The sequence below is a fragment of the Brassica oleracea genome, chromosome C5, assembly GCF_000695525.1.
Source record: "Brassica oleracea var. oleracea cultivar TO1000 chromosome C5, BOL, whole genome shotgun sequence".
NCBI lineage: Eukaryota > Viridiplantae > Streptophyta > Magnoliopsida > Brassicales > Brassicaceae > Brassica > Brassica oleracea.
Genome location: NC_027752.1, coordinates 16,234,719 through 16,260,986, shown reverse-complemented (window position 1 = coordinate 16,260,986; position 26,268 = coordinate 16,234,719). Strand labels below are relative to the sequence as shown.

Genomic DNA, 26,268 nt, shown 5'->3' with positions numbered 1-26,268 from the left:
GATCTAGATAGAATGGTTAGGGGAATGGAACCTCAGATTTGTATGCCTTGATTTGGGTTCGGGATCGACCTTGGAGCTAGCTGGCAGTTGTGTTTACTGACCAGTAGCTGAGGTGATCTGACCAGACAAGTGTTAGATTGGATTTAGTCCAATGGATGATAGATGTTATTCCGCTGTGCATAAGTTGAAAGGATCTAGCTAGGAATGACTAAGGTAGTCTTGAGCTAGGATCTGAGTTAGCCCTCGCCAATGGGCGATATTTTAAATAAAGGGCGAAATTTTTAGAGGTTCGGTCCGGGTATGGACTGAGCGACGTGAGGCATCGACCGCGGCCTAGTCGGCCGGGATCGGGTCTTACATTGACCATGAAAAGTATTGAGTAATACTCCGCTTAAGAAGCTATGTAATCATTAAAAGCTTATGCTTATCCTTCTCACGTTTGTTAGCACTTTTATCATCTTAGGAGCTGGGAATAGACTACTTTGTCTCAAGTGCTTTGGTTAGATTCTGTTTGATTTTGTTTTCCCTTTGAACCTACGTCTTGGGATCTCCAGTCATGATAGGTAGGGTTGCCATCAAGCATCCTCATTCGTTATAGGCTTTAAACCCATTCCTTTTGATGATTTAGCAACAACATCTCGTGGCAAACCTTTAGTAAATGGATCCGCTAGGTTGTCAGCCGATTTGATGTAGTCTATTGTGATTACACCAGTTGAGATAAGTTCTCTAATAGTTTTATGTCGTCTTCTGATGTGACGAGATTTTCCATTGTAGAGATTATTCTGAGCCCGAGCTATTGCTGATTGACTATCACAATGTATGCGTAGAGCTGGGACAGCTTTCTCCCACATTGGAATATCCCCAAGAGATTACAAAGCCATTCTTCTTCTTCTGCTGCTTTGTCTAAGGCTATGAACTCAGATTCCATGGTAGATCTGGCTAACACTGTTTGTTTGGTAGATTTCCATGATATTGCTGATCCTCCTAGTGTAAAGATGTATCCACTCGTGGATTTTGAGTTTTTAGAATCTGATATCCAGTTAGCATCACTGTATCCTTCTAAAACTGCTGGTTCTTTACCATAGTGAAGCCCAAAATCTTTGGTGTAGCGCAAGTAATTGAGTACCCTCGTTATAGCTTTCCAGTGTGTATGACCTGGATTACTTGTATATCGACTAAGTACGTTTATTGCATGCGCTAGATTTGGTCTAGTACACTCTAGTACAATTGGTCAAGTACATGAGACTTCCGATCACACGTGCATACTCGTTTTGTGAAACCGCTTCACCTGAATTCTTTGTCAAGTGCATTTGGGGATCTAACGGAGTTTTTGTCGTACTATTAGAGTAATTTTTAAATCTCTCTAATATTGTTTGAGCATAATGAGATTGGGTTAAGATAATTCCGTTTGAATTTCTTGTGACTTTAACCCCGAGAATTACATCTGCTAATCCCAAGTCTTTCATCTCAATTGTCCCTTTGAGCATGTTTTTTGTTTGATTTAATAATGTCTTTGTTGCTTCCAATAATGAGCATATCATCTACATATAGACATAACAAAACATACGCATTTTTGGTAGTTTTGTAGTATATGCATTTGTCACATTCATTTATTTTGAAACCATTTGACATCATTGTATTGTCAAATTTTTGGTGCCATTGTTTAGGTGCTTGCTTAAGTTCATAAAGTGACTTTACAAGTTGGCATACTTTGTCTTCCTTTCCGGGAACGACAAAACCTTCAGGTTGTTTCATGTAAATTTCTTCTTCTAAATCACCATTTAGGAAAGCGGTTTTTACATCCATTTGATGGATTTCTAGGTCTCTTAAGGCTGCGATTGCTATCATCAGTCTTATTGATGTTATTCTCGTTACTGGAGAATATGTATCAAAATAGTCCAAACCTTCCTTTTGTCGGAATCCTTGAACTACAAGCCTAGATTTGTATTTTATCGTTTATGTCAGTCCGGTTTACCGGCTTCTACACTTACAACACCTCGGGCTCTACTTCATCCTCCTGTTCTATGTACCGATATCCTCCTTAGATCTTCGATGTTTTACCTTTTCTAACTGATCCAAATCTGACATTGATGCTACTATGCCTATCGAATTGCTTCCCACCCATCTTCTTAGGATCCGAGTTAGATGATAGATTTGGGCCCAATAGTTACTTTTTTCAAATATAATAATGTCTCATATCTATCTATCTATCTATTTATATAAAATAGAGTTTGTTCTCTCCTTAGAGAGCCACCTAGGATTCCAGCTAGATAAGTCGAAGCTTCTGGCATCGACACGTGTCCACCATTTCATTTTAAATCGATTCTGATTTGGGCTGCGACAATTTATTCTTATTTTTGTTTAATGGGCTTATAGCCCTTGCGATATATTCCATTTAATTAACTCCAATACGTGAATCAAAACATCGAAGGTCGACGCTTTCTCACAATCGTCTTCCTCGATAGAGCTAGGGTTCTTCGCTCTGAATCTGTGATCTCCCTTAGGTGAAACTTCTACCAAAAATCCTACTATATTAGAAACTTATTCTTTATTCGTATGGCTAACATATCTACTATTCTTGCTGATCTCAAATCTGGATGTTGCTCATCCACGGTGGAGGTGTTGTTTCTCAGGTTTGGGAAGCTAGAAACATTAAACGTGGTGGCGACCTACCAGTAGTAGATATGTTCCTTCTGGATTCTAAGGTGATTCTGATTTTTAAATTCATGTTCATCATTTTTTTGAATAGTTCTCCGGTGTTTAAATTCATATTTAACATGATTATGATTTTTTTTTTCTCTTTGTAATATGGTTTTAAATCCATTTTTTCTGTTTTAAAACATTTTCAGGTTCATTAGATTTCTAGCTTATTGGTTTCAGCCTCCCCTAAAAAAAATTTGTGGAGTGATTCAGATTTTTTATCCTCAGGTCATTATAATTTAGTACTCTCATTGTTGTATCTTTTAGAATGAACATTGTAATTGAGTTGTTTGTGTGTGTCTAAAGTTTGTAGATTGTGGATCATTGGATGAACATGGATTTGCAAGGAACAAAATCATGTAATCTATGACAATCTACCTCCGCCTCACTCAAACAAATTCATAGAAAAATCATTTGTTGATCTTCATCTCAAACAATCAGAAGAGGACTTAAAGCAATGGCCTGACAGGTAAAAGTAAAATCAACATGATGCCTTTTATGTTTTTTCTCTTTACAAATTTTGAGTTTATTTTGTGTTTGTTTCCTTTTGCAGTTTGAGTTCTGTCTTCGGGTTTCATTTGCCATAATGGCGACTTAGGACTAACATTGATTTCTCATGCTAGAAACATCAAGGGCAAGCAATTAAGATTATCATTTCATATCATAGATTACCTGATTTTGTTCCTTGCTATAAACATCAAAGGTTTAATTGTATGTCTCAGATATCATCAGCAAAATATTAAAGGCATTGGACAACCTCAGCAAAAGGGAGCTTTTGACAGAACAAGGCGACGCAATAACCTTTGAATCTGAGGTGAGGATTATGCAAACATTGATAGTGAAGAACAAGTATCGTCGGTTAATTCATATCAGAATGTTATTTTTGATTTCAGATGGACCGGACTTACCTTGGATCGCCCAAAGTGGAAGCATTTCTTCACCATGAACAGCAAAAAAACATATGTTATTGGAAAATAAAGACCTGCGGATACGGTAAAGAATCATACAACATTTTGTTTCTTTTCATTACTATCTTTTCACACGATCTGGGTTTCATTAGTTATGATTGCGATGATGTAGTTATATGAAAACCATGGGAGAAGAAATTGAAAACCATGGTGGATTTTGGGGACGATGAGTACAAAAGCATACTTTGTGTGGATGGTGCCGCAATTGAAAGACCAATTACTTTAAAGCCATGAGAAGGCCGACAATGTTAACCGCTAAGTCCAGTTTCTTTTTTGATCACTTGAACTACAGAGCAAAAGATTCTGATTCAGTGTCTTTTAGAATCTCATCCTAAAGAATATTACGTTTATTCCATTGCATGGTCTCTGCCGACTTTTGTACTGCAACATTGGAAAAGCAGAATCATCATTTCTTCTCTACTTTCTTTACATGCTGTTCTCATTTTCTCAATAGAGAAGTTTTGTAAGCCATGAGTTCTTAGACCGGTCTTGGTGATGTAGAGACAAAACAAAAATGCTCTGTTTTCTATCTAGGAAACGGCTAATGTATGAAATTATAGATATATGAGACAGTGTGTGTTCATTACTAACTTCTAATATGGGAAACTTAGCAGCTAACGAGCTTATCTACACAAAACGTTTTCCTTTTACTCTGAACCATCAATGTGAACCGTCTTCCTACCTGCCGGTGACACTTGAAGTCAGGTTCTATGTTCTCTATGAGCGGCTTTGATGTCAGTAGGTGTAATCAGAATTTTAGACTTTCAACTCTACTCTGATGATACGGTTCAGTGATTCAACCCGGTTTGATGAGATAATCGAACCAGTCTCTCCAAAAGCACTTCCGGTTCCGTAACCGCAGTGAACTGCTTGGCCTAGCCAACACAAATACCCAGCTTCCAGGGAATTTATTAGTATGTGTCTAGCGTCACACATTTTAATATGCACTATCATCTTCACGTTATTCTTTTATTCACTCACAATTCATTAAATAGACATATAGGCTGCAGAGGGGGATAATCTAGAGGACACTCAGTTACCCCTTTTAATTGCATACATGGTTGGGAAGACTTACACCCTCCAGGTCAGGGTTAGTAGCTACAACTTCACAGCCAATCACCAAACCTTCACTATATCTCGCATACTAAACAAGCATGATCGTCTGTCATTGCATGACTTTGTTGTCTAAGTATGTTTAAATCTATATTCTATCCCGTCTGTTCTGTAGTGCAAAAATAATGATGTGTGCTGTTTTTAATAGTATGGTAACAATAATAATGACGTTGATATGCATGGGAGTGTATTGGTGCTTACTAAGGTGGACATGATGATACTGATTATGAGGAGGTACCAACTGTAGGAACTACTTCAACTGGTGTTAACAACAATAAGTCTCTCGCCGTAGGGACTTCCAAGGTTGCCGAGAAGGTCCGTGTCGCTTAATGCTTTGGCATCAATGTTATTTATTTCAATAATGGTTAGGCATCAATGTTATCTATTTCAATAATGCTTAGGCATCAATGTTTTTTTTTTAAGACTTGATATCTGCTTCTGATTTTTTTTTTTCTTAAGAATGTTTATTTTCTGAAATATATTTTAAATTATGTTTGGCTTTAAGGTTTATACGACCGGTTTAAGTTTACGCAAACCTATAAATATTTTTCTTCAGTTCAAAAGATTTTGTTAGAATGAACCAATAGTAAGTAAATTAATTACAAGAATCCATGTGTTTTCAATAGAGAAAGATTTTGTTTAATTACTCTCTCTCTCTCTGTAGACAGTAATTAAATCAGGTCTCAACCATGTGTAACAAACATTAACAAACAAGCAGATACAAGGGATCGTGCACCTAATGCCTACCCATTAGCGATGAAACATTAGTCACCAATCTATATAATACTATCACGCCTAAAACACTATTAGGTACGACTCAGTCATTAGATAGATCCATGCCCAAATCCAGAAAAATCCGAAGTCATTTTAATAAACAAGAATAATGGGTCACAAAGTCTTAAAGAGAAAAAGACAAAAATAGCACTAAATCAAGTTTTTGTTCCCAAACTAGCATTCAAGGTCAAAAGTCACAAAAATAGCACTTAATGATTTATCAAAAGTCACAAACTTAGGGTTTAGAGTTAGGGTGGGATTTAGGATTTTGGGTTTAGGGTTTAGGGTTTAGAGTTTAGAGTTTAGGGTTTAGGGTTTAGAGTTGAGAAATGAGGTTTTGGGATAAGATTTCAAATTTTGAAAAATAAAAAAATTAAAATTTTCAAAAGATAAAATGCTATTTTGGTCATTTTAGTTTTTGAGTGCTATTTTTGTGATATAAACTTAGAAAAGTGCTATTTTGAAGATTTGCCCAAGTCTTAATGCTAACAAAAAAAAGTTATTATGTAAATATTTTTCACACACGCTTAAAATTCATTAACTCAACTAAGCATAAAATTCCTGTGAAATAAACTAAGAAGATAAAATTTAACTGATATTTTGTATCATAAAATTATTATTTTTTTACAACAAAAACAACTATTATAAACAAGCAAAATATATATTATCACATATAATATCTTCTCGTCTAAAACTTTCTAAAAGACAAAAATTATTATCATACACATCTCTTCCAAATTCAAATCTAAAACATAAACCACAAAATTATACAAAAGATAATAACATACAAAAAATAATAACCTAGATCACGGGCGGGCCGACCCTAGTATATATATATATATAATTATAAAAATTGGTTGCCGTGTCAGGGGAGGGAGCCACGCAGCCCATAATACAGAGCTGAAATAGCCAATAATAAAATGACACGTACGCAAATCCCAACGCTTTTGAGAGAGAAAAAGCGAATGTCTATTTCCGTAATATCGCAAAACAGTTGATGACTCTCTCCTCTCCCGGTGTCGTCGCCTCTCTTTCCTTCCTCTCCTTCATCTTTGATAGATCTCTCTCCTTGGGTTTATCAATTGCTAGAAACCCTAACTTTCTTCAAATCCATGGATCGCGGTAACAGAACCAGTACCAACGGAGGCGAAGGAGGATCTGTAACAATGGAATCAACGGAAATTCAGCCATCTCCTCAACCGCAGCCTGTGGCGGTCCTAACTGGAAACGCGCCTCCTCCGTTCCTGAGCAAGACCTATGACATGGTTGACGATCCCGCAACCGATTCGATTGTGTCGTGGAGTGCGAACAACAACAGTTTCATCGTATGGGATCCACCACAGTTCGCTAAAGATCTTCTTCCCAAGAACTTCAAGCACAATAATTTCTCCAGCTTCGTCAGGCAGCTTAACACCTACGTAATCTTCCTCTTTCTCTTGGTCAAATTTCAATTGATGTCTCTGCTTATTTCTCTTCACTGAAGTTTTCTAGCTTCTGTTATGTTTGTATTGAACCGTGGTTTAGCCAGTAGAGAACGTATTAGTTAACTTTACTCTCGTTGCCGTTTATTATTGAAGGCTAGAACCTCACCCTTTTGGTATTTCACTAGATATACTTCAGTTACCCATTCATAAGCTTGTTTCTCAATACCTTTCTTGTTGGCATTACTAATGGTCCTGTTTGTGATGACATAAATTCACGGCATGGGCAAGTGCAATTGAAACCAGCTGAGCAGTGTAGTTAATGGAATACTAGATTTGTATGACCCTAGATGAAGCTTTTAACTTGGAGATGTGAAACTGAGTTTAAGATGTATCCTTTGATGTCTGTTTGACCCCTTGTTATTACCTTTACTAAACAGTCGGAACTCTCGAAGATAGTAATGAATCTTCCTGAATTTTCTCAGCATTATAAACGAGAAGAAAGAAGAAATACGGAAAAAAAGAGAGCACGTCTCATGTTGATCATGACCTGCGTGCAAGGTTATATAAACTTTTTGTTACTACTACGTATCCATCTACTGGAATAGAAACAAGATCATAAGTAGGGTGTTCTATTATTGATATGATCTTTACTTCTTTTACCCGACTTGTCACTTACAGGAATCATAGAGTTGCTCTGTGCATTTGCATTTAGGTTATCTAGTTATCTGCTCATATAGGCTGGATTAATTTTCTGTTGCTTATACTAGCTTTTTCTCTATACAAGATCATGATCAATGGACCTTATACTGCTTTATATTTAGAGCAGAGTTGCTAATAATGCTGCAAGATGGTGAATGCGCTTAAATAACCTGTTTTCTTTTTCTGTATATATCTTTAGTAGTTTATTCCGTATATCCTCTTAACATAAAGATTACACTGGTATACCATACCATAGAGACCTTTTACTATCTTAATTTTCAAAGATCCAAATTGGATATTTTGGTTTCTCCTTTGGTTTGGGTGGTAGGTTAGACTGAAAGTAGGAACATGTATTTAGCAGTTTTTTGCTTCATCTGCTGACTAGATCAGCTGACTGCAATTGGTCTACTACGTTTACTTGACTTCTGAATGAAAATTGCTCTGGAGCATGGGATTCCAACTAAGTTACTTCCTGTCAATGGCTGTTCGAGTCTGCGAATAGTTGGCAGTTAGGATTTGTGTTGGAGTAATTAGATTTGGACTCCATAGTGTTAACATATGTGATGATGACTTCTCTTTCTCATTTATCTTGATGGAATTCGTTCTCATTCCATTCTGCGCGCCTTTTCTTGGAACAGGGTTTCCGGAAGGTTGACCCTGATAAATGGGAATTTGCGAATGAAGGTTTCCTAAGAGGTCAGAAGCACTTGCTTAAAACAATAACTCGGCGAAAACCTGCACACGGACATGGACATCAGCAATCTCAGCACTCGATTGGGCAGAACTCATCTGTAAGCTCATGTGTTGAAGTTGGCAAATTTGGTCTCAAAGAAGAGGTTGAGAGGCTTAAAAGAGATAAGAACGTCCTTATGCAAGAACTCGTCAGATTAAGACAGCAGCAACAATCCACTGATAACCAACTTCAAACGATGGTCCAGCGTCTCCAGGGCATGGAGAATCGGCAACAACAGTTAATGTCGTTCCTTGCAAAGGCAGTTCAAAGCCCTCATTTTCTATCTCAGTTCCTACAGCAGCAGAACCAGCAAAACGAGGGTAGTAGGCGAATTAGTGATACCAGTAAGAAGCGGAGATTCAAGCGAGATGGCATTGTCAGTAATAATAAGGATTCTGCTTCTCCTGATGGACAGATAGTGAAGTATCAACCTCCAATGCACGAGCAGGCAAAGGCAATGTTTAGTCAGCTTATGAAGATGGAACCTTACAAAGCCGGCGATGATGGTTTCCTTCTAGGTAACAGTACTTCTACTACTACTAGTACAGAAGGAACAGAGATGGAGATTTCAGCGAACAACATAACGGGTATATCTCTTCAGGAGATGCCAACAGCTTCTGAGATACAATCATCATCATCACCAAGTGGAGCAACTCCGGAAAACGTTACAGTAGCTGAGTTTCCAACGCCTGACGAAGCAATTCCCTCACCTGATGATCTGTCTCTACCCGAATTTGCTGATATGCTGCAGGAGAATATCGCTGAGGTGCCTCCAGAAAATTTCTTGGAAACAAACATGGAAGATTTGAGTCCTATCCTAGATTCAGATCTGTTCAATAATGATGATTTACCCTTTGACATTGACGACATTCTGAGGGACCCCGATTTAGAACCTTCGGTTGATGATTATGCTTCACTCTTTCAAGACATTCTCATGTCAAGCCCTGTTCCAGATGATATGGAAGTAACACCAGTGGATGATAGAACCAAGGACAGTGAGACAGAGCAGAAACAGATGGATAATCTGACCCAACAAATGGGTCTCCTCTCGCCTGAAACCATAGATCTCTCGAGGTAACCAATATAACTTTAGTTGTTATTTAATCAAACAAAAACTCTATTAACTCAACTCTATCTGCTTATATTTTTGGTTCTCTTCAGGCAAAATCCGTGATTTTGGAAGTTATGGAATTTTTTGAAGTAACACCAAACTACTATGTTCCCTAAGAACATCATATGCTTTCATCTCATGCACTGATCATTTTGTTTCTTCCTTCTATATCAAACTTCCTTACAACTATTCATTTGCACACTCTGTTAAGGTGTGGTGGATCTATGTCGAAGTTTCAATCTATTGTTGAATTTTTCGCCTTTTTGTTAGAAGAGAAAAGTTAAATTCAACAGAATATCCTATGTTTCGTTGATCTATGGTTTGTCATTATTGATCCTACTTTGCACCTTTAAATATATATAGAAATACACAACTGAATTTGGAAAAGTATTATTAAAAGAAATCTTATCCAAAAACTGAATTTGAGTAAAACTAAAAAGTTCCAAAAAGAAACTGAAATGGTAATAATCAATCCTGAAAACCAAACCTGAAACATAATATTCAGACCTATCACTCTCCAGATCAAAAAGAACAAAACTTGTGAGAGAGACTAGTCACCCATATGTTTTTCTTAACAAAAGGATGATGAAGAAGCTCATCCACAGTGGCTCTCTTCCTCCAGTCCTTCTCCAAACATCAAACGAACCACTCACTTGAATCTCCGCTTTCTCATTACAGCAAATCGCACAAACCAGAGCCGTCCAATCCGGTTGATCTCCAACTTTAGTCAATGGATGCCTTCCAAGATAACACTCAAGAACCACAGCACCTAAAAACCACACATCCCTTGCAAAAACAACCTCTTCAAAACCCCATTTATCTGGATCCACACGTTCAGGACTCATATACGCACATGTCCCGCTCGAACCATAGTCTCCTCTAGTTACAATCCGGCTCGCACCAAAATCCGCGATCTTGACCTCTCCTTTTTTGTTAATGAGTAGATTCGAAGGCTTTATGTCTCCATGGACTATTCTCATTTCTTGAAGATGACGTAACCCTTGGAGGATTCTGTTAGCCAGAGTGGGTATCACCGGGTCAGGTAAAACGTGTTGGGCAAGCAACAGTTCCTGGAGAGATCATTTCTCCATAAGCTCCATCACGAAACAAAGATCGGATGAGTTAGCAAAAACCGTAGCATTTTACGATGAAGCTTGATTCAATTCTCTTGAGAGTGTCAGCTTCAACAGTAGTGATGCTGAGATCTGACCGGATGAGTTTTAATGCGTAGAGAGCTGTGGTTCTCCGGTGACGGGTTTTGTAAACTGTCCCGTCGCTTCCTTCTCCTAAAACGGTGAGTTTCTCGAGATCGTTCAAGGTTTGAACCGGCGATGATGAGTCAGGGCTTGATGACGAAAATGAGGACGGAGATGGGTCTCCGGGGATGCCGTGGTAATGTGGTGGTGGTGGAATAGGGAGTGTGAGTGGTTCTTGGTGACATCTCTCTCTCACAAGTGACATCTATTTTGTTATTCTCACAATCTCACTTGTGGTTTTCAAGTCCAAGGTCGCATAAGGAGCTTTTTGTTGTTAAATACATAAAAAATGAGTCGATGATGATCATCTCATTGTATGACACTTGTCACAGTCAGTTTTAACAAACTCAACATGTGTGGTTTTCAGGTAGTGGTGATGGATTTGTTTCAAAAATTTACAGGATAAAAATAGGTCACTAGTTTTGAGATTTTATTACCTTTTGTATTTTTTTTCTTTTCTCCTTACATCTAGTAAGAATCTTTTTTTTTTTATAGTTGGGAAGATGATAATAAGTAACTTTATTTTTCTTTTCAAGAGTAGATAAAATATAAAACTAAACAAACAATCATGAACAATATGTTTCTTTAAATATGATTTCTTGTAACTATTTTGTTTTGATAAGATAAAATAAAGATGCTTGTTAGTTGCAGACTTGCAGTGATTTTTACTGTTTTTTTTAATATATGTTATAAACAGTATTGTGGCCTAAACGCATTTGACAAAAACAATTAAACACCATTGAGATAGCTACACAAACTGACTCGTTTTACAAGCAATTGAAAGATAAGGAAGTCGAGGGAATATACAAGACACGAGTATAGCTTCAAATTTCAAACACTGAAGAATTCTATCGTCCAAAAACCAGACTTCTCTTGAATGTTTAACCACATGATTGTGTGTTTCAGGCGATCTCAAGCTGCGAGTACTATGACAACGATGAGTAGAACGATACCAAATATCACCATAAGTAAGCACATCTGCATAATAAAGATAATGTAGAAAAGAAAGTCAGGACCATTAAGACCGACAAAAGTAAAGTGTATGAAAGCTGAAACAATTGTTATTCCCTTCTCAATTTTCATTTTACCAGAGACGAGTTTGATCGTTGTGTCCTGGAGGCTTTCACGAGATGAGACCTTCCCTGAGCTGTTGCCGAATGTGCATTCTCGACGTGGCTACCAATATCATCTGCATGAAAGATATTTTAAGAAGCGATTAGGATTCAAAGCATTGATTTTGCTTGAGAGTTGAGAGATTTACCTATCATGGCTCCTTGGTCGTGAACCAGCACTGCAAGATCTTTGAAAATCTCGTTTACTTCTCCTATTTGCTGCTGAACTTCTTGTATCCCCTGTTCTCTTTCCTCTATCACCGCTTCGTTGAAGGATATTTCGTTTTCAAGCAACACAACTTCTTGCCTACAGATAAAGTCAGAAAGCATGAACGCAGGAGTTTATTTACAGAAAGATATTGAGGCGTCTAACTTACTCACCTTCTAGATTCCATGAGGACACGCTGCTCTTGTGATCTATCATGGCCAATGTCTACTTCACTGTGGTATTAGGAAAAAATAGAAACATCAGTAATAACTTCAAGCTGGATGTAAGAACACGGGATGTTACTCCTGTGAAGAGCTACCAGTCAAGACGGGTACAGGTAAAATAGACTAAAAATCAACAACAAGTTTGCTTCCAACAAACGAAAAGGTGGAGCTATCAATCAATCTAAGAGGCTGGGTTTTAAATGGCTAGAGGCGACTCAAAGCGAGCTAGTGGTCGCCAAGCGGCAAGCGCCATGGCGACCAAAGGCGAGCGACAAAAGGAATTCAAAACAACTATATGCTACTTCCCTTTAAGTTCAATGAATAATATGTATGTTTAAATCCAAAACACTAAATCCACTAAAGTTGAATCCTAAATAGCAAAACAAGCACGAAAAACAGCAAGTCTAAATAGCAAAACACCTAAGTCTTAATAGCAAAACAACAACTAAAAATACCAAATCAAAACACCAAGTCCTTAAACACTAAAACTCAGATTCAGAATTATGATCTTTATACTCTAACTCATACACAAAACCAAAGTCATCTAACTCATCCTCTCTCAGCCATAATAAAACTTAAACACAGAAGAGAAAAGTATGATCAGGGGATATTTAGGAAAGGTTAAACGTGATAGAGGAGAAAAATATGATTACGGGATATATGCCTTACTAAACCAAAGTCGGTTTGATAGACTAGGTTTACACAAACCAAACTAGTTTGTCTAATATCAACATGTCGTGGCTAGAAGCGCCTTCCAAAAAGCATGAAAGCGGAGAATAGCGACCGCCATGTGTATGTGGCCTGGCCATGGAGTATTGAGGCGATGAGGCTATCGCTCCACCTCGCCATGCGCCATGGCGACCAAAGCGGTCGCTTTTTAAAACCAAGCTAAGAGGGTAGAAGACTAGATGTTTCTGACAATACATTCACTGTTGAAGTTAAACTATAATAACTCTGCTTCTTATGTTACAGGCCGCTCATCAATTCAATACCTTGAAGAAAGATCGCTTTTTGGATCGAAAGGAGTGTAAGAAGTTTCTCTTTCAGCTGCAACTCGCTGTACCTTCTGAAAATCTTTAAGCACAGCTTCGAAGTCCTTTGCAAGCTTAGCATCTGCAATCTTCTTACTTTGCTGCAGCAAATATGTCCGAATCTTAATAAATTAGTGAATAAAAATTAGACAAAACATCTTACAAACTCGGCAAACAACACTTACAGAAACATCTCGATGATGATCAGTTTCGCTAGCTTCTTTAAGTTTCGTCGAAGTGTCCTTTACCAACTGCCCAATATGTAACCTTGTCTTGTGCCTGACAAACCAAAGCAATCCCTAGTTAACTTCAAAATGGGTTTTGCCTCAAAGACATGATCAAAGGGAAGATATAAAGAACCAAGTGAGTAAAGTCTCAAGCTTTTGCCTATCCATACGAAAACCCTAAACGTAGACTACTGACATAAAATCCCATGATTCCATAAAAAAAACCCTATCCATCCAGACAACAAACAAAGCAATCCTAAGTAACTCCAACATTGGTTTTGCCTCTAAAGACATAACCAAGGGAGCCAAATGAGTTTCTTCTCAAGCACGAAACTCAATTTAGGCAGATTTAACATATGAGAGAGACAAACCCCATACGAAAGCCCTAGACTGAGATCGAATTTCATGATTCCATAGAAAACCCCCTAAAGATCAAGACGAGACTCACAGCTTGTCACGGAGGTCGGGCGTATCCTTAGGAGTACCGAGAGTGTTAACAAGGCGCTGGAAGGTAGAAACGGCCGTGTTGATCTCAAAGATTCCAGACGCCACCGCTTGTGTTCCTCCTTCCTTGTTCCCGTTTATCAATTTCCTTTGTGATCTCAACGGCCTCCCCGCTTCCAAATCCTGAAAGCTCATCTCTCTGACAAAAAAAGTAAGAATCTTGCAACCGTTGTTCTCGAGATTACAGAGGGATTTGTGTCGGACAAAAAAAAGAAGCAAAACGAAATTCGAAATTGCTTCCAAGAGAGGAATTTGGGTTTTATTCTATCCAAGTCGTAAAAGACACGTGAAAGAAGCAAGAACAGGACGAGAACTTGTCTACCTACTCCTGCAGTAATCTGGGCTTTAATATATCCATTATTATAATGGGCCGTTCGGCCCATATTTGCACATTAAGTTAAATGGACGGCGTCACTGATAAAACTCACGGCGAAGATCAGCAGCAACTGACGAAGCGGCGATCATCAGACTAAAAAACGTAAGTGAGGGAGAATATTCTAGAAGGGAACGAACGATGGTGCTGTGGGAGATAACTCTGGGAACAGCCTACTTCTTGGGGCTGAGGCGGACTTATAGGCTCGCCTTGAAGATCCAACGTCGGATTGTTAGTCCGAAGAATCCGAAGATCCGTCAATTTCTTCATCGGTGAGATTTTTCTTTACTCCTGATGTTACGTGAGTGAGAGTCTATTTCAATCGTTTGCTTAAAAACAGATTAGCATCAATGCAAAAATAAAACAATCAGTATTGTGAAAATGATCATTGAATCGGCTCGTAAGTAATGATTATATAAGTGTATGATTCGTTGACTTTGTTTTCAAGAGAGTGATCCCATCTTTCTTGTACATCATTGTGGTATCCTCTTTTCTGAGATATGACGGAAACTTAGCTTTTTATTTGCTTATGCATTGATTCGAATCTCTTTCTCTTGCGTGTTGTTTGCAGGAGGACTCGTAAAATTTTCGATGTGGCAGTTTCCGTTCACAAGAACATTCAGCATAGAGACATTGAAGTTGGTCGGAATCTCGGCAACTGGATTCTCCGTTGGCTCGACCGGATGAAACCAGCTGCTCAGATCCGTACTCGACCTGAACCAAACTCCAACGTTGACAAGGCAAAAAGTCTATCGGAGTCGAGTCGTCCCAAATCAAACACGACGCAGAGTCCACAAAAACGTGAATCCGATAGGCACTTGTTCTCTTCACTGAAACACTTCCAGCACAGCCCGACCGTCTCTACCATGATCCAGCCACCTAGACCTAATGGAATTACTACTCAGTTCAGGCATTACAGTGCCGGTGCAGCCGCCAGTCTGATTCCTCCGAGCTATGTAAGAGGCAGCGGGTTCGATGGTGTAATCAGGAAGGACATTTTGCAGTGGATGTTACAGAGATGACAATCAAGCATCAAAATCTCCCTCATCTTTTTCCCGACATTATTGAGCACCTTTGTACTTTTTAATTCCATAAACTAATGTCTTAACCAATGATGTAAAGTTTCCAAGCGTGAATTACGCTCACTTGGCCAGCATCTCTCTAGCATACTTTTGATCACGATTGCTTCAAAACACCCAATGCTCTTCTCATGAAACGCGATTGGTTTGTCATTTGGTAATAGCACAATACTTGTGCCTTCACTCGAGTCATAAGTCTGGGTCACAAGCCGCAGTGAGTAATCACAGAGAGCTAATCTTGGAGTATGTGAGAGCCTGGAGATTGGTCAATGGCCGAGCGATAAACCCCTGATCAAGGACAAACTTTCAATAGTATGTGTCCCAAAACTCCCTTAATTATGTCGGCTTTGGCCAATCAAGCATCGCTACAATATTTGTTACGTCCACCTCCAACTCACGAACATGTTGATTGTTGAAAACTCATCATACACTAAAAGTAACGGAAGTGCCCACAGGTGAATAAATCTCTACCTCATAAATCATCAAATGCAGCAGAATGAATGGCCTCAGAGAACACCTGACAATGGATCTGGCTGTCTCCATCGCTATCAGCCTCATTAATCATCCCGCCAACTCCGCCACTGTCAAGGCATGGCCAAGCTTAGCCATGGTGTAATGACACGCTTCCCCGACGTCCGACCCGGGGTTCGAAGTGAATGTTATGGACATGCGTCTACTCATTCTAAACAACCTGACGTGTCTCGTTACTAATCCCAGGAGTCAACGTATGCTACTGCCTTTTGTGAAATACCAACCCATCCATATCCATATACTTCTCCTTACAGTCTTACGCACAAATAAATAGAAGGGAGAAGATGAGTAAATGGGTTACTTAGTGTAGCAGTTCTAAACCAGTACTGTCCTCATGACACTCTATGCTATTCAATACGGGAAATAGAATTGACTAGCCACTTACTATCAAGCATGCATTCAATACTATATCGGCATCAATCATTGCAACCTAAATGCTACAACAAACATTGCAAGAACTTAGTCATTGCTACACATGGACTCGACCGACACAACTAACTCGACTCCAAGAAACTTAGACGTCAGGACCTATGTCTCGCTCACAGACGTCCACCTCGTTTCGGTCTGCCATGTGTCCGTTATACAACCGACCCACTGCTTCCTATGTAACCACCCGCTCGTAGCCCGTTGGCCCCGTACAACACTGTCTGCCATGTGGTCTTGATGATCAATTATGCCCCAACTCGGCTTGACTAAATCCTACAGCACCCATTAACTTCAGTCCTTTCGCGGTCTCTCACATTAACTCATCATCTCTTTCTACACGCCACTCGTTCTCGTTGTCTTAACCCATGACATTCTAATTATCATTCTCATTAACTCATTCATTAAACACCACCCGTTCTTGGTGTCACATGAAATTCACTTGACATTCATTAACTTATTCATAGTAACATCTTTCATTTGAATCATTCATTCACATATGATACTAATTGTACCCTTTTAACTATTAACCTAGGTGTGCAGTTCTTTCTAGCAACCTAGCTCTTCATCAAGCAACCATCACAAGCATCAAGACAACCAATCACACAAGCAAGCAGACCATATCATTCATTTACATCAACACAAGACAGTTAATTAATGTCTTTTAAACAGTGGGAAGGTTCTTATGCAATATGATTCATCCATCTATCAACTTAGCATCCATTATGATATATCAAACTAACTTCAAACAACACTAACCAAACCCTAATTCCAACATTCATGAGTATAAAGGACACGATAGAATATTGGGTTCAGAACACCTTACCTTACACTAGATCTGGAGATAAATCTGGAGAACTGGAACAAGAGAAAAAGAGGTCGGGCAATTACAACGAACAGCGACCAATCACCACTTGGACACCACCACACACGTCCGCCGGCGAGGAGAGAGAGAGGCCGATGAAGAGAGAGAAAGAGGAGAGTTACGAGAGGAGAGAGAGAAGAGAGAGAAGAAGAGAGGATGTTATGGTTTTCAGCCTCTGGGATTTCTCTACAGAGTTTGCTTCAGTTTATGAATGAGACAAAATAGATAAGATGGCTCTCTATTTATAAGAAAAGAACTTGGGCCGCCTTAGGTTTTACTTTAATGTGCTGCAGTCCTAGTGGGCTCTCTTAAGAAATTTTGGGCCGTTACACATGGAATGAGCCAAATCTGCCACAGTGATAAACCCATCCCCATCAGTATTGAATATCCTAAACAACCTTAGAAGTTGCTCTTCCGTGTAAGGAGCCGTCGTTTTCGCCTCTGAAAGAAGCTTCGGCCAGACCAAAGCCACAACTTCAGGAACTCGATAAGTCAATTGCTTATAGTGTCGGCTTTATCAGTTAGTGTCTCGAATTAGCCGGGACTTGGTTTAATCCCAAGTGCTCGGATAAGTGAGCTTTCGTTTTTGTTTCGATCGAATGACCAGAAAATCTCTCGAAGCTCTTTGATTTTCTCATCGTGTAACTTTTTGGAGGCTTTGTCCCTTTCTTTATGTACATCTTTTCTTATGTCTAACTTAGATATAACACAAACTGAAACTTCTTTGTGTGTATGCAGTAGATTTATTTTTCAAAAGATCTAGTCTCAAACTGAAACTTATTTTACTCCAAAAAAGAAAAAAACAACTTGCTTCTATCTAGCACAATTTAAGTGGCGATAAAACGAAGATTTTATAGCTTTTTATCGCTGAAATATACTGAAGTAGAGAAAAAGTCATAAAATTATATCTACTAAAACTTAGCGCATAATTTTGGCTTTTTCTCCAAAAATTTATTTAATTTCCCAAATAATTTAGTATGTCATAGTTTTTTATATATTGAGAGTAATCAAGTGGTACATAAAATGACTCAGTTTCAGTTTCATTTTTTTTTATTTTTTTTTTTTGAGTTTCAGTTTCATTTTAATTTTCACTTTTCATGTTTTTACATAAATTAGTAAGAACGTTCAATATTTTGTTGTATTTTTTTTTCTAAAAACAAGTTTATTTATGTACTTATTTTATATTTTAGTTGATTATGGGATGTTATATATATTTCATACTAAACACATTTAGATCCTTAAAATTAAATCAAATAAACTTTTATCTGTGATGATTTTCATGAATTTATATATAAATTTACAAGAAACCCTGTTTTCATAATATATTTTGGAGTTTCAGGTTGTTTTATTTTTATTATAATGTTTATTTGCTTAATGTAGTGAACTTAATCAAACAACGGTTCTCGAATAGTTAAATGCGTCCACCATGATAATTGACTGATCGAGAGAACATGGTTTTCATGTTAACAACTTCTAATAATTAATTCAAATTTTCTTATAAATTAATAATATTTTCTATCTTTTTAATTTAATTATAAATATATTTTTCTTTTATTGTAAAATATATTATAAAATTTTACCCTATGTTTTGATATATTAATTAATTCTTAAATATTAAAATATAATTATAATTTTATTTTTATAAATTTTAATTTAAAATATAAATATAAAATATTGATTACATATATTTTATAGGTATAATATAATTAATCAAAGAATAAAATTTGCCTCACAAAAATTTATAATATAAAATATATTTATATTATATATGTTATGTATGTACCCCGATATACAATTTGATGGACCAACCTATTTCTCTAATCATTATAAGAATCATTCTTGTGATGACACATGACTACGAAAATAAGTTGTAATGTTTCTCAATTAATATATAGGGGATTTGTTTTACCAAAGAATGATGAAGTCTTAACGGAAAATGTTTCTAACACTTTTACGGAATCCACCAAGTCTCCTCAAACATAATGGTACTAACTTAGCATGATTGAAGTTATCAATAAGTATGATCCTATGAGTCACGGATATTAACATAAAAGCCATTTTCAAGGTGTATGATTATGTTTCTACATTGCTCCATGGACCATTGCCTTCTGCTATGCTAGGAGATTTTTTGATATATTAGATGCAGATAAGCATCCATTGTAGAAAGGATGTAGAGTTAGTCATTCACCATTATCATCTGCAAGTATAGATTGATGATGATAAAGACCGGTTATAATTTTGATGTACAATGTGTGGACGAGATTATTGATTTTGTTAAAGATATTCTACATGAGGCTAATGTTGCACTTGGTTCATACTACGATATTTAGAAACTGGCAGCTTATATTGGTTTACTATATCAAGTTATCAATGTATGGAACAATAATTTCATGACTTACTGGAGACGGGATGAAAACAACAACATATGTAAATTTTGTAAAAAAACCTTGCTATCAGTAAACAAGTTGAAAAGTACCAGTCCATATAAATGGATTTGGTATTTACAATTGATAGAAATATTGAAGAGGTCATACCAGTCATAAAGCACAACATGACTAATAAGATGGCATGCAGAACACTCAACAGATGGTGAAATTACACATCCTTCAAATGCAGAAACGTGAAGCATTCCATTCTTGTCCCTTGGCTTGAGCATCCTAAAGGACCAATTGATGTGTTTCTTCAGCAATTGGCATATCATCTGCAATTATTATTGGAGCACAATGTTCTTACATACGATGTTTTGTAAGAAAATTTTCAGATGCGAGAAGTAATTTTGTGAACAAGAAGTTATTTTCCAACATGTGCAAGCAGCATAGAGGAAAACATGTTTGTTTGACTTTTAAGGAAGATTTCTTCCACATGATCATCCATATCATAGAAGTATGACACTGTTTAGGAAAAGAAGAAGGTGTTTGACAGTCCACCTCCTAAATTAATTGGCAGTGATTTGGTGGAATAGTTAAAAGATTTTGGTGGCGCGAAGACGCAAAACTTAGGTAGAAAAATATGTTATCAAATTTTGGTGTTGGAGAACAGCACAACTAACATAAGAAGAGTATTTTCTGAGATTTTTCATATTTTTTCCGGCATAATTTAGATGCCATATATGTTGAGAAGAACTTTTTCGATAATATGATTAACATTTTCCTTAATTTCCAAGGAAAAAAACAAAAATAATTTGAAGTCGAGACTAGATTTGGTTGATATTGTTCTCGAAATGATCTTCATGTTAATGTGCATGGGAAAGGTAATATTACCATTTATTGACTGGATTCATCTTAGAAGGAAGAGTTCTTTTATTGAATTATACACAAAGTTAAATTTCCAGATGGGTATGCATCTAACTTGCAATTGTGTCGACAAAAGTGAATGAAAGTTTATTGCTATGAAGAGCCACAATTTTCATGCGACGATGAAATGTCATATCTGTTTACCTTTTCTAGACTGTTTCCACAAAATGTTCATGCAACAATTGCAAGTATCTTTTTTTTTTTGCTCAAACTTCAACTTTTCATTCACCAATTCGTGGTAGCGAGATTACATCCTTACAAGATTTTCACCTCATATACAATATCGGGATCTAGTGTCACCTAATAATACTTAGAAGGATCTTAGGTTACCCAATTAGCCGACATTGCATTTTCACCACTACGAGAACAAGATCATTTCACTAACCATAATGAACCATCTCTTAAACCACTAGATTCTACCACTAAAACCATATTTCATAACATATCCATAGCGGACGAGAATCATTTAATGAGAATTCTAATTATAGCACATAGCAAATGGAACTAATGATTGGAATATTAAGCATGGCCATTTCTTCATCACCTGAAGGGCGCATCTTCTCACTTAGATACTCCAGAAGCTAGGAAAAGAGGTCTTGAATATGTAAAATCGGGTTGAGGCAGCGATATCATCCACGTGTGAACCGAGAACCTGTAGAGCAGAAGAAAGAGCATAGCTACCATATTTGCCAATACCATGGTACTGCGAATACCATGCTCCTTAGCATGTGCTCCACAAGTCCATTGGCACTCTCCCGAAGACCACTCGAAAAAGCCCAAGACTGCCACGCTCCGCCTACGAGAACCGTAGGAATAGCTTCTTCTACAGACCGACTTCTCGCCGACGACGAGGCTCCGTTTGGTCTGGGTGAAGCACTACCCTTACCTCCTCCTTTTGAACCATATACGATACTTCCGGTGTCAAGAAAAGACAGTACACACATCACGGGACTCGATCCGACGAACACACATCCGCCTTGCAAACTCCGGTGCGCCTCCGTAGAGAAATCTTCAAATTTTACACTGGTGGGATGGGACACTGAGCCACCCACGCGCCGAATTGCTTCATGCGCCGCCACACACCCTCTCTGGGATCTGAGTTACAAGTCACAGAACACTCTGACTTCCAGATCTACAAAAGAGAGTGACAAAATGCAGTCCCGCGCCTTTGTCTATAGGCCGATAATTAACTAAGCAAAGGGAAAACGGCTCGTCCAGCGTTGACGGCATAACCCTAAAAGCCGACCCGCTTCATGGCCTCCTCTTCACGCGACTCGCCGGTGCTCCAGATCCATCTTCAGCCGGTCCAGCTTCTACTCCGCCGCGGACAGAGTTACCACCAGATGCCTCCGTTTAAGATCCAAAACCACGAGCATATCATCGGGAAGTGAGGGGAGCACCGAGGGAGCAAAAGAAAACGAGATTAAGAGGAGAGAAGTAGCCTCCAACACCGGTTAAGGCTACCGTCATCGGGGGAAGTTACCGCCGCGTTAGGGTTTTGCCAAGTGGTGGTGTCGGCTAGAGAGAAAAGCTAGGTTTTCCTTCTATTAATTGCAAGTATCTTTTATATTAACATATTTTAACTGATTATCATTTATTTTATTATTATTTACACGTACATACATACTTAAAAAAAAAACAATTCTTATGCAAGTATAAATTGCTTTATTTCGTTATTTAAGCACGATATCACCTACTTCAGATGGTATTCACAATTTAAAGGATAACATACAAGTGATTCTTTGCAACTCTGGAGAAATATTTCATCTATCATTTTTTGATGCTATAGATCATCTTCCTATTCATCTTGCAAGAAAAGCAACACTTGGTGATCATGTGCATTATAGATGGTTGTATCCTTATGAGCGGTATATGTTCCATTTCAAGAAGAAGGTCAAAATTTTAAACAATGTGGAGGGATCCATAGTGGCACATAGCATCAATATAAAAACATCAAACATTGCTGAATAGTATTTCTCATCCAAAGTTCAAACAAAAATTTGAAGACTTGCATGCCATGATGACAGAAGTGAGAGGGCAACTTATTATGTTTATGTTTAAAACATTGATAGACTATGGATTTGATCTACTTTTACCCATGGTTTATAGGTGTTTTAATAACTATTTATTATATTCTGGAGTCTATTCAGTATATTTATAGGATCATGAGTGATTTGGAAGAAAGTGATGATTCTGGAGCATTTTGGAGATATTTGGAGAAAGCATCCGAGCTGACCATCGAGCATGACCATCGGTCGATATTGAAGAGGAATAATCGATCGATGTTCACATCGTGACAGAGAAGCGTGCAGAAAGCCCGTTTGGTCTCAGCCGACTTAGAGCCCAAGTCTTCACCAATTTACAAGATTACTCCTGACAAGTTTTAACCTAATTATATAAGCTTTGCCAACATGTTAAAGGCAAAGTGTGTTTTTTTGTTTTACTATTTTCACAGCAAAAGGTTTTCTAGGATTTTTATTAGATTGGAGAGAAGATCCAAAGAGATTTGTGATTGGAACTCCATTGATATCTATTTATTTATCTATGTAGTTTTTATACTTAATTGTTGTTATGAATTTTTTTAGCCATGTCTGAGTAGTTCTTTTGTTAGGTTAGGGTTTACATAGGTTATGAGAGATTAGCCCCAACTATAGATTGCTAAGTTGTGATATTCCTATTGAATCATCGATCAACACTGGTCAATAGACAAACCTAGAAAGCGAGATCCTATCGGTTTGTTTATAAGTGTTGAGCTCTATAATATCATGCATACAACTTGTTAGGTATCTGTAAGATTATAATTCTGATTACCTGAATAAAAACCCTAAGTCTAGCTACTTTCATCCAAGTACCAAAACCCCAATCAAATCAATCGAGCAACTGCCTTTCTCACAAACCTGCTATTTACATTTAAACATAATCAACCTAGCTTAATCAATCTGATTAGATTTATTAGGTTCCCTAGCTCCTGGTGACTTCGATCCTTAAGTACTACAACTAAACCTCTTATTTGAGAGAGTAATTCACTCCTTAGGGTAATTTGAGTGAGATCAAATTTGGCACCGTTGCCGGGGAGTTTTGATCGCTTAATAGATTTAGTCCGATTTAGTCTAGGTTTTTCTTAAAACCACTTTCTGATAAACAAAAATTCTTGTCTTTTCAGGTGCATGCCCATCAGTACCAGAAGCAACAAGGAAATTCAACTGCTATTCTCATCAGATTCTGCAATTTTGGAACGTTCGATCCACAAAGGAAGACGTTCCCCATCGATCGACAACAACACTAGTTCGTCGCTCGATTCTCGTCAACCACTGTCGACCCAGACACCAGTCTCGTCGACCGAAGGCACTCTTCCGTCGACCGATATCCTCCACCCGACGTCGATCGATACTTCAGTCCAAACATCGATCGATACTGAGCCACGAGACATGGTTGCGACTTTGATTCTTGTACGTGATGAGAAGGGAGACCTGCATGACCATGAGGGTCATCTGCGTAATGCACCGGGTCAGAGGATATATGCTTAGGGGGCTGCAATCTCTGAGTCCGATACTGATGCTACATGAATTGCTCAACCTGTAGATAAGGCTGCTCAACCCAGAATGTTGGCTGATTACAACCGTCCAGATCAGTTCTATGCCAACAGATCAGCTATTCGTCCTCCAGCTATCCAGAGAGGCGATTTCGAGTTGAAGCTGCAGTACTACACACTCGTGGGACAGACACCATACTGTGGGTTATCTCACGAGCATCCTATGGACCATCTAGAGAGGTGCGAGGATCTTATATCTGCTATTCAAGTCAAGGGAGTTCCTGAGGACTACCTACTTTGCAAGCTCTTCAAGTCCTCACCTACTGGAGAGACTTCGCATTGGCTTAAGCAGTTACCACCAGGATCTCTCACATTCTACGCCGACATCAAGAATGCATTCCTAGGCAACTTCTTTGATGAGGCGCGTGCTGAAGACTTGAGGAGCAATATTGCTACATTCGCACAGAAGCCCACACAATCATTCAGAAGCTCCTGGATCAGATTCAAGTCTTATCATAGGGATTATCCACACCATGGATTCAATGAGGTGCAGCTGCTCAGCACTTTCTTCAGAGGCATCGCAGTGTAGTATCAAATGGCTCTTGATGCTTCCAGCGATGGGAACTTCAACACTAGGAACCCAGAGGAGGCTGTGAGAGTTATTGAGAACTTGGCATCCAGCAACAACACCATGAACACTGAGTTTGAGAGGAAGAGATCTGCAACCATCCTTGGGAATGACCAGATGGATGAGGTCAGAGCAAAGCTGGACAGTGTTCACAAGCTTCTCAGGAAGTAGGCTTGCTTAGTAGAGGATGCATAAGCTGTAGACACAGAGGGTAGATCAGAGGTAGAAGAAGATGTGGACTTCATTGGTGAAACTAGATTTCAGAGGTCTGGAAACCAGAATGGAAACTTCTATGGCAATGGACAGATGAGTAATTTCAACCATAGTTTGCAGTACCAGAAACCCTACAACAACAACTACAATAACAACATGAGTTATGGAAACTCATCCTACAAGAAGCCACCACCACCTATTCAGGAGAACAAGATTGAGGCAATGCTTGATAGGGTTCTTGAGGGAAAACAGAGCATGACGGTGGACTTCAATGGGAAGATCGACTCTGTCTACAACAACCTGAACAAAAAGTTTGAGACTTTGAGCACTCATGTGAAGAAGCTGGAGATGCAGGTTGTTCAGACAGGAGAAGTTGTTAAGAGGCAAGAAGCCTTAACAAGGAGGGTAGGAGATGATGTAATGAAGCACCACGTGAATGCCATCATAGATGATGATTTCTGGCAAGTGGTGAAGCATAAGAAGTTGCAAGAAAGAGATTTCGAAGTATAGAGTTCGATGAGTTTCGGCGGATCGCATTGGTGGCTATCAGATCTCGAACATCGATCGACGGACGTCATCCAAAACCAATCGACAGCCTCTCCGGAGCATCGATCGACGACACCTATGGAGTCGACCGCATCTTGCAATGCTGTGAGGATCATGACTCACAAGGATTTCACAGCAAGACACCCACATCCGCTCAGTCCTGTTTATGTGAAAATCGTTTGGCAAACTGATCATGGCATCCATCGACATAGAGAGACAGCCATCGATCGACAAACTCCAGCGCCCATCGATCGACACGCACCTCTCATATACCGAGTGGAGATGCCAAAGATAGATGTCGCCCATCTCACACTACAAGAAAACAGCCGCATACTGAGGGAAAAAATTATCGGTATGTCGTCGGAATAACGCTATTCCGACAACATACCGACGAAAAAAGTCCTCGGAAATAACTCTTCGGAAATTTATCTTTCCTCGGAAATCTCTCGGAAATTTCCGACGGAATTCCGAGGAAATGAATTTCCGAAGAAATTCCGAGGACCACAAGTTCGTCGGAAATTCCTCGGAATATTCCAAGGAAGATGTCGTCGGAATATTCCGAGGGATAAACTTCCTCGGAATATTTCCAAAATTAAAAAAAAAATTATAAATTTATTTTTTTTAAATTGAAATTCGAAAATATAAAATTAAAATTGAAATAGAAAACATATTTAAAATACAAAAAATAATAAAATAGTTTT

The 26,268-nt window shown here is 38.4% G+C and overlaps 4 protein-coding genes, 2 long non-coding RNA genes and 1 pseudogene across 6 annotated transcripts; 4 read left to right on the top strand and 3 right to left on the bottom strand.

Annotated features, from left to right (window-relative positions):
* Positions 1 to 2,415: 2,415 nt before the first annotated feature.
* LOC106294933 lies at positions 2,416 to 3,326 on the top strand. The gene is made up of 4 exons (XR_001260927.1): positions 2,416 to 2,705; positions 2,850 to 2,928; positions 3,007 to 3,169; positions 3,254 to 3,326. It is a non-coding gene; the product is annotated as an uncharacterized LOC106294933 (long non-coding RNA).
* Positions 3,327 to 3,422: 96 nt separating this feature from the next.
* Positions 3,423 to 4,233, top strand: LOC106294934. The gene is made up of 3 exons (XR_001260928.1): positions 3,423 to 3,514; positions 3,594 to 3,693; positions 3,781 to 4,233. It is a non-coding gene; the product is annotated as an uncharacterized LOC106294934 (long non-coding RNA).
* Positions 4,234 to 6,529: 2,296 nt separating this feature from the next.
* LOC106294931 (heat stress transcription factor A-1d) lies at positions 6,530 to 9,817 on the top strand. The gene is made up of 3 exons (XM_013730643.1): positions 6,530 to 6,973; positions 8,317 to 9,485; positions 9,573 to 9,817. The coding sequence occupies exons 1-3, from the start codon at positions 6,668 to 6,670 to the stop codon at positions 9,583 to 9,585; spliced, it is 1,488 nt and encodes a 495-aa protein (XP_013586097.1). The 5' UTR covers positions 6,530 to 6,667; the 3' UTR covers positions 9,586 to 9,817.
* Positions 9,818 to 10,044: 227 nt separating this feature from the next.
* On the bottom strand, positions 10,045 to 10,983 carry LOC106344640 (mitogen-activated protein kinase kinase 10). The gene is given in 3 exon segments (XM_013783975.1): positions 10,045 to 10,160; positions 10,163 to 10,656; positions 10,658 to 10,983. Coding segments are annotated over 3 exon segments (936 nt in total).
* Positions 10,984 to 11,452: 469 nt separating this feature from the next.
* On the bottom strand, positions 11,453 to 14,367 carry LOC106294932 (syntaxin-22). The gene is made up of 7 exons (XM_013730644.1): positions 14,029 to 14,367; positions 13,539 to 13,632; positions 13,315 to 13,454; positions 12,272 to 12,331; positions 12,040 to 12,197; positions 11,867 to 11,967; positions 11,453 to 11,756 (listed from the first exon to the last, which is right to left on the bottom strand). The coding sequence occupies exons 1-7, from the start codon at positions 14,217 to 14,219 to the stop codon at positions 11,691 to 11,693; spliced, it is 810 nt and encodes a 269-aa protein (XP_013586098.1). The 5' UTR covers positions 14,220 to 14,367; the 3' UTR covers positions 11,453 to 11,690.
* Positions 14,368 to 14,523: 156 nt separating this feature from the next.
* On the top strand, positions 14,524 to 15,610 carry LOC106293129. The gene is made up of 2 exons (XM_013728800.1): positions 14,524 to 14,729; positions 15,029 to 15,610. The coding sequence occupies exons 1-2, from the start codon at positions 14,599 to 14,601 to the stop codon at positions 15,477 to 15,479; spliced, it is 582 nt and encodes a 193-aa protein (XP_013584254.1). The 5' UTR covers positions 14,524 to 14,598; the 3' UTR covers positions 15,480 to 15,610.
* Positions 15,611 to 16,008: 398 nt separating this feature from the next.
* LOC106344639 overlaps positions 16,009 to 26,268 on the bottom strand; it is a 25,547-nt pseudogene continuing 15,287 nt past the window's right edge.

What these genes read in the sequence shown, in the direction of transcription:
- LOC106293129 (XM_013728800.1), top strand. Translation starts at nt 14,599, where the DNA reads ATGGTGCTGTGGGAGATAACTCTGGGAACAGCCTACTTCTTGGGGCTG. An exon ending in ATCCGTCAATTTCTTCATCG is followed by an intron (nt 14,730 to 15,028) that starts GTGAGATTTTTC and finishes TGTTGTTTGCAG; the next exon opens with GAGGACTCGTAAAATTTTCG.
- LOC106294931 (XM_013730643.1), top strand. Translation starts at nt 6,668, where the DNA reads ATGGATCGCGGTAACAGAACCAGTACCAACGGAGGCGAAGGAGGATCT. An exon ending in TCAGGCAGCTTAACACCTAC is followed by an intron (nt 6,974 to 8,316) that starts GTAATCTTCCTC and finishes TTCTTGGAACAG; the next exon opens with GGTTTCCGGAAGGTTGACCC.
- LOC106294932 (XM_013730644.1), bottom strand. Translation starts at nt 14,219, where the DNA reads ATGAGCTTTCAGGATTTGGAAGCGGGGAGGCCGTTGAGATCACAAAGG. An exon ending in GTCCTCATGGAATCTAGAAG is followed by an intron (nt 12,198 to 12,271) that starts GTGAGTAAGTTA and finishes CTTTATCTGTAG; the next exon opens with GCAAGAAGTTGTGTTGCTTG. An exon ending in AACGATCAAACTCGTCTCTG is followed by an intron (nt 11,757 to 11,866) that starts GTAAAATGAAAA and finishes TTTATTATGCAG; the next exon opens with ATGTGCTTACTTATGGTGAT.